This window comes from Colobus angolensis, unplaced genomic scaffold (assembly GCF_000951035.1).
Source record: "Colobus angolensis palliatus isolate OR3802 unplaced genomic scaffold, Cang.pa_1.0 Scaffold29, whole genome shotgun sequence".
Taxonomy (NCBI): Eukaryota; Metazoa; Chordata; class Mammalia; order Primates; family Cercopithecidae; genus Colobus; species Colobus angolensis.
In genome coordinates this window covers 505,757-514,218 of record NW_012116154.1, presented here as the reverse complement: position 1 = coordinate 514,218, position 8,462 = coordinate 505,757, and the positions used below count along the sequence as shown (strand labels likewise).

The 8,462-nt window shown below is 35.7% G+C and overlaps 1 protein-coding gene across 2 annotated transcripts in view; it reads right to left on the bottom strand.

Annotated features, from left to right (window-relative positions):
• ATP8A1 (ATPase, aminophospholipid transporter (APLT), class I, type 8A, member 1) overlaps nt 1-8,462 on the bottom strand; it is a 278,979-nt gene that overhangs the window by 148,035 nt on the left and 122,482 nt on the right. For both annotated transcript variants that reach the window (XM_011949035.1, XM_011949034.1), the window contains one exon: nt 7,638-7,707. In XM_011949035.1, coding sequence (XP_011804425.1) covers nt 7,638-7,707 — 70 coding nt within the window. The remainder of the gene's footprint in view (nt 1-7,637; nt 7,708-8,462) is intronic.

Genomic DNA, 8,462 nt, shown 5'->3' with positions numbered 1-8,462 from the left:
AAGAATTGTTACCAATCCTACTGACACTATTCCAAAGATAGAGAAAGAGGGAATCCTTTCAAAGTCAGTCTATGAAGCCAGTATCACCCTAATACCAAAACCAGGAAAGGATATAACAAAAAGAAACTACAGACCAATATCCCTGATGAACATACATACAAAAATCCTCAACAAAACTTGCTAACTGAATCCAGCAGTGTATCAAAAAGATAATCCACCAGGATCAAGTGGGTTTCATACCAGGGATGCAGAGATGGTTTAACACCTGCAAGTCAATAAATGTGATACACCACATAAACAGAATTAAAAAAAAAAAAACAACCACATGATCATCTCAACAGATGCAGAAAAGGCATTTGACAAAACCCAGCATCGCTTTATGATTAAAACCCTCAACAATATCGACCTAGAAGAGACATACCTTAAGGTAATAAAAGCCATCTATGACAAACCCACACTCAACATTATGCTGAATGGCAAAAAGTTGAAAATATTCTCCCGAGAACTGGAAGAAGACAAAGATGCCCACTTTCACCACTTTTATTCAACGTAATACGCAAGTTCTAACCAGAGCAATCAGATAAGAGAAAGAAATAAAGGGAATCCAAATTGGTAAAGAGGAAGTCACACTGTCACTGTTTGCAGATGACATGATCATATACCTAAAAACTCCTCCAAAAAGCTCCTAGAACTGGGAAATGAATTCAGCAAAGTTTCAGGATACAAAAGTAATGCACACAAATCAGTAGCTGTGCTACACACCAACAGTGACCAAGCTGAGAATCAAATCAAGAACCCAACACCTTTTACAAGAGCTGCAAAAAAATTAAAATACTTAGGAATATACCTGACCAAGGAGGTGAAAGCCCTCTACAAGGAAAACTACAAAACACTGCTGAAAGAAATCATAGACGACACAAACAAATGGAAACACATCCCATGCTCATGGATGGGTACAATCAATGTTGTAAAAAGGACCTACTGCTAAAAGCAATCTACTAATTCAAACTAATTCAATGCAATTCCCATAAAAATATCACCACCATTCTTCACAATTAGAAAAAATAATCCTAAATTTTGTCTAAGCTAAGCAAAAAAAAAAAAAAAAAAACAAATCTGGAAGCATCACATAACCTGACCTCAGACTATAATATTATATAAGGCCATGGTCCTCAAAACGGCATGGTAGTGGTATAAAAATAGGCATATAGACCAATGGAAGAGAATGAAGAGCCCAGTAATAAAGTCAAATACTTATGGCCAACTGATCTTCAGCAAAGCAAACAAAAATAGAAAGTGGGGAAAGGGCACTCTGTTCAACAAATGGTGCTGCGACAGTTGGCAAGTCACACACATGTAGAAGAATAAAACTGGATCTTCATCTGTCATTTTATACAAAAATCAACTCAAGATGGATCAAAGACTTAAATCTAAGACCTGAAACCATAAAACCTCTAGAAGATAATATTGGAAAAACCATTCTGGACACTGGCTTAGGCAAACACTTCATGACCAAGAACCCAAAAGCAAATGCAACAAAGACAAAGATAAATAGATGGGACTTCATTAAACTAAAAAGCTTCTGCACAGCAAAACATATAATCAGGACAGTAAACAGAGAACCCACACAGAGTGTGAGAAAATCTTCAAAGTATGCATCTGATGAAGGACTAATATCCAGAATCTACAATGAACTCGAACAAATCAGCAAGAGGGAAATAAACAACCCCACCAAAAATTGGGCTAAGGACATGAACAGACAATCCTCAAAAGAGGATATACAAATGGCCAACAAACATGAAAAAATGCTCAACACCACTAATTACCAGGGAAATGCAAATCAAAACCACAATGTGATACCACCTTAGGATAAGAATGGCCATAATAAAAAACTCAAAAAATAATAGACATTGGTAAGGATGTGGTGAAAAGGGAACACTTTTACACTGCTGGTGGGAATGTAAACTAGTAAAACCACTATGGAAAACAGTGTGAAGATTACTTAAAACAAGTAAAAGTAGATCTATCATTTGATCCAGCAATCCCACTCCTGGGTATCTACCCAGAGGAAAATAATTCATTACACGAAAAAGATACTTGCACACACTTTTATAGCAGCACAATTTGCAACTGCAAAAATATGGAGCCAGCCCAGATACTCATAAATCAACAAGTAGATAAAGAAATGTGGTGTATGTATATACCACAGAATACTACTCAGCCATAAAAAGAGTGAAATAATGGCACTTGGAGCAACCTGGATGGAATTGGAGATGATTATTCTAAGTCAAGTAACTCAGAAATGGGAAACCAAATATCATGTGTTCTCATATGTGACTGCTAAGCTATGAGGATGCAAAGACATGAGAATGATACAGTGTACTTTGGGACCTGGGGGGAGACGAAGGATAGGAGGGGAGTGAGGGATAAAACACCACATATTGGGTATCATGTACACTGCTTGGGTGATGGCTGCATGGAAATCTCTGAAATCACCACTGAAGAATTTATTCATGTACTAAAAAGTAAAATAAAATATCCCACACCCCCAAAAACAAAATACCAATGTCATTCTTTACAGTTAGAAAAAAATAATCCTAAAATTCATATGGAACCAAAAAAGAGCCCAAATAGCTAAAATAATCCTGAGCAAAAAGGACAAAGCTGGGGGCATCACATTACCTACATTCAAAATTTATTACCAGGCTATAGTAACCAAAACAACATGGTATTGGCATAAAAATAGACACATAAACCAACGGAACAGAATAGGAAACCCAGAAATAAAGTCACATATTTATAACCAACTGATCTTTGACAAAGCTGACAAGAACCTACACTGGAGAAAGGTCATGCTTCTTCTTTAATAAACGGTGCTGGGAAATCTAAAAACCCATCCTAAATAAGAATGAAACTGGTATGTTCTTCCATTTGTTAGTGTCCTCTTTGATTTCACTGAGCAGTGGTTTGTAGTTCTCCTTGAAGAGGTCCTTTACATCCCTTGTAAGTTGGATTCCTAGGTATTTTATTCTCTTTGAAGCAATTGTGAATGGAAGTTCATTCCTGATTTGGCTCTCTGCTTGTCTGTTACTGGTGTAACATGGATGCAGCTGGAAACCATCATTCTTAGCAAACTATCACAAGAAGAGAAAACCAAACACCGCATGTTCTCACTCATAGGTGGGAACTGAACAATGAGATCACTTGGACTCGGGAAGGGGAACATCACACACTGGGGCTTATCATGGGGGGGGGGGAGGGGGGAGGGATTGCATTGGGGAGTTATACCTGATACAAATGATGAATTGATGGGTGCTGACGAGTTGATGGGTGCAGCACACCAACATGGCACAAGTATACATATGTAACAAACCTGCACGTTATGCACATGTACCCTAGAACTTAAAGTATAATAATAATAAAAAAAAAGAATGAAACTGAACCCTTATCTCTTGCCATATACAAAAAATCAAAAAATCGAAATGGATTAAAAACAAACATAAAACTCAAACTTATAAAAATACTAGAAGAAAACCTAGGGAAAACTATCCTGGGCAGTGGTTTAGGCAAAAAATGTATGACCAAGATCTTGAAAACACAGGCAACAAAAACAAAAATTCACAAATGGGACTAAACTAAAAAGCACAGCTGTGCTTAAACTAAAAAGCACAGCTGTGCTTAAACTAAAAAGCACAGCTGTGCTTAAACTAAAAAGCACAGCAAAAGAAACAACAGAGTGAAGAGAATCTGTTCAACACAAGAAAGTATATCTGCAAACTATTCACCCTAAAAAGGACTAATAGCCAGAACATACAAGAAACTGAAACAACAGGAAATAAGTAATTCCCTTAGAAAGTGGGCAAAGGACATGAGTAAGCAGTTCTCGAAAGAAGACACACAAATGGTCAACAGGTATATGAAAATATGCTCAACATCAGTAGTAATCAGAGGCAAATCAAAACCACAATGAGATGTATCTTACCCCAGTCAGAATGGCTATTGTCAAAACGACAACAAATAACTGATATAGGCGAGGATGTGGAGAGAAAGGACCTCTTACATACTGTTGGTGGGAATGTAAACTAGTACAGCCACTATGGAAAACAGCATAAGGAGTTCTCAAAAAAATTAGAATTACCATTCAATCCAGCAATCCCACTACTGGGTATGTACCCAAAGGAAAAAAAAAAATCAATGATCAAAGGGATATCTGCACTCACATGTTTATTGCAGCACTATTCACGATAGCAAAGACATGGAATTAACTTGTGTCCATCAACAGACCAATAGATAAAAAAAAAAGAGTATATACACACAATGGTATACTATTCAGCCATGAAGAATAATGACATCATGTCATTTGCAGCATCATAGATGAAACTGGAGGTCATTATCAAGTGAAATATGCCAGGCACAAAATGACAAACATTGCACATTCTCACTTACATGTGAGAACTTAAAAAATATGATCACATAGAGGTAGAGAGTACAAACACCAACAGGGAAGGGTGAGACACAGGGAGAAGGAAGGAAAGAGGCAGGATAAAGAGGACTGGGTTATACAGTACAAACATACCATGTGATAGAAGGAATCAATTCAATGTTTGATAGCAGAGTAGGGTGACTATACTCCACAAAAAATGTATTGTACTAAGCTGACGGACACTCTAAGTATCCTGGCTTGATCACTCTGCATTATATACATGCAACAATTTCTCATGTACCCCATAAATTTGTACAAGTAATAAAAACAAGACTGAGACAGGAGGTTCACTTGAGCCCAGGAATCTGAGGTTATAGGTTATAATGCGCTATGATCACATCACTGCCCTCCAGCCTGGGTGGACAGAGTGACACCCTGTCTCTAAAATTTAATAAATAAATGAATAAAGAAAATTAAGAAATAAAAAAGTAACTACAAGAAAATGAAGAACCAATTTAACAATGGGCAAAAGATCTGAAGACACCTCATCACAGAAGACATATAGATGTTAAATAAGCATATGAAAAAATGTTCAACATCATATATCAGGGAATTGGAAATTAAGCCAACAATAAAATACACATCTATTAGAATAGCCCAAATCCAGAACACTGACATCATCAAATCTGGGTGAAGATGTGGAGCAACAAAAGCTCTCATTAACTGCTAATGGGAATGCAAAATGGTAGAGCCACTTGGAAGACAGTTTGTCCGTTTCTTACAAAATGAAACATACTCTTACTGTAAGATCTTGCAATTATTCTCCTTGGTATTTACCCAAATGAGATGAAAACCTATGTTTCCACAAAAACATGCACATGCATGTTTACAGTAGTAGCTTTATTCATATAATTGCCAAAATTGGAAAGAGACCAAGATGTCCTTCAATAGGTGAATGGATAAACTGTGGCACATCCAGACAATGGATTATTCACTGCTGAAAAGAAAGGAGCTCTCAAGCTGTGAAAAGACATGGAGGAACCTTAAATGAATATTACTAAGTGAAAGAGGCCATTCCAGAAAGGCTATATACCATATCATTCCAACTATATGACATTCTGGAAAAGGCAGTAAAAGGAACAGTGGGGACAGTAAAAGCAACAGTGGTTGCCGGGGCCTTGGGGGAAGAGATAAATGTCTAGGTGGGGCACAGGGGATTTGTAAGGCAATGAAAATACTGTATATGATACCATAATGGTGGATACATGTCACTACACATTTATCCAAACCTATAGAATTTACAATACCAACAGTGAACCCTCATGTACAGTCTAAGGTTTGGGTGATAATGATGTGTTAGTGTAGATCATGGATTGTTACAAATGTACTACTCTGGTAGGGGATGTTGATAATGGGGAGGCTATGTATGTGTGTGATGGCAGGGCACAAACGTGAACGCTATCTTCTGCTGAATTTTGCTGGGAACTTAAAACTGCTATAAAAATAAAGTCTATATAAAATACATTAAAATTTTTTTTCAGAACAGCAAAAATATATGCAAGCTAATTCTATGACTATTAAAAATGGAAGTCCAATATTTTTATTTTTTATTCAAAGCTTTAACTCCTCAAACAAGTTTCTAGGTAGAAAATGATTCTGAACTATACAAGAAAGGATGTGATTTGGGTTTTGTAAACTGGACATTTATCAACCATTTAAAGTGGAAGGTCTTAAAGGTCTCTTTTTTAAAAAAATATTTATTTTGTTATTATACTTTAAGTTCTAGGGTACATGTGCACAACATGCAGGTCTGTTACATAGGTATACACGTGCCATGTTGGTTTGCTGCTCCCATCAACTTATCATTTACATTAGATATATCTCCTAATGCTATCCCTCCCCCAGCCTCCTACCCCACAACAGGCCCCAGTGTGTGATGTTCCTCTTCCTGCATCCATGTGTCCTCATTGTTCAACTCCCACTTATGAGTGAGAACATGTGGTGTTTGGTTTTCTGTCCTTGTGATATTTTGCTGAGAATGATGGTTTCCACCTTCATCCATGTCCCTGCAAAGGACAGGAACTCATCCTTTTTTATGGCTGCATCGTATTCCATGGTGTGTATGTGTTAAAGGCTCTCTTTATTCCCTTATCACGAATATTACTCTTGGAATGTGGAACACCTTTACAGTACACTTTAAAATTGTATCCTAATCTTCTTTTTATTTAATATTTCTCTAACTGGTCTAAGCTCCTGACAAACGTTAGCTCTCATCTTCCTATCTCCAAAATCCAATTCAAACTGTGACGGTAGAATGCATACAATGAATAAATGTTAGGTGTTTTAATCGATGAGAACACAAAATCAAAGGAATTCTAAAACTAAATTCATGGGACATCATGAAATAATTCTACCAAAATGTTTTAAAATCAAGGCATTCAAAAACTGCTCATTGTCTTTAAACCAAGGCATTTAACATTCTCAAAATGAATTTAAATAATAGGCTTGAGCTTAAGTTCAGTTTCCAAGTTTCTATGTTATAAAGCAAGGTTGTTGATTCTATTTAAAATAGGAATGTTTCAAGTTGGGAAGTTTATAAACTAGGTAACTGGAAAGAACAGTTCAGAAGGAAAACACTGACTCATCTCAATAAAAAAAAGGGCCCTGGTCAGATTTCTCATTTTACCATGAGTATAAATATATTTAACTTGAAAAATTCAGTTAGAATAACATATTACTATTTCTGTCAACATAAACTGCCAGTATACCAAAGTCAAGTCAGAAATTGTTATAATTAAAACAATGCAAGACAAACTAATCACATAATTATCGTAGTAACTGTGATCTAATTTTCTCCCATTTCTATGTTCTTTAAAAAATTAGATTCAAACTAGAATCACATTCTAATACAATTTTTAAATATTTTCTGTATTTAACTGTCTTCAGTTTATATAGTATAAACTTCAAATATTATGTATCAAATATTGAATTATAAAAATAACCTAGGCCAAACTTTTTCAAAGCACCAAATTTACCCAGAAGGAATTCTACATTTCACCAGAAGAGGCTGAACACTATTACTATAAAACACCAACAAAAGTGTATGTCAGCAACTTTATGTTAAACATCTGTGTTACATTTCCATAGAATGCCTAACATATACATTATAAACCATCATAAATCAAAACTGTAAAAAATAAAAATAAAAACTTACAGCTCCTTTGCAGTAGAGTCGTAACTTCCCGGATGGAGTGCGAACAATCACTGACATTCTTTTTCTAGCACTGAAAGAAAGAGGTTTTGCATAATGTGTCATCATACCAAGGATATGCATCTATATGTTTGTCATGCCTCACATATTTAATATTCACAGTAACAAAAATAAATCTGACAAAATCATGAGGCCTAACCTTCCACATATACAAACTATCCCCTGGGTGAACAGTTGGGCACCTGTAAAAGGTGCTTTACGCTTTTTAAGGCATTTTTTATGCTTTTTGAGACATTATGCTTTTTAAGGCACCAGGGTACCATCTACTGTTCTAGTGGAATAGTTGACAAAACAGTTCCTAAGAAACCTGCAAGAGCTCATACCCACCAGAGTAAAGTCCCAGTTCAAGGTTTTCGGATGTGAAAAATATTTAAGTTGGTTTCTTAAAGGATAAATTAATTTATAGTTTTTTATTAAAAATAGAAATATCAATACAAATCAATTTTTATTAAAAATAGAAACGATAATCAGTGACACCCCATCACACATGAAGGCAAATACTAGTACTTTAAAAAACAACTTAAGCATTCACAACTATTGTTCTTCAATGATGACTAGCAAAGCAGTGGCGTCATGTTAAAAACCTGATTTATGCAGCAAAATTAAGCTACTGAGCACAAACATTTTAATACTGTGTTGGTGACATCATTTAAAAAGAACTGTCTGTCAAATGTACATCTTTCAATGCATTAGTAAAAAGAGAGAGCAAATAACAGTGAATGGAAGAAATTGGGACAGCATTACAAAGGATAGGACTCATTTGGACCA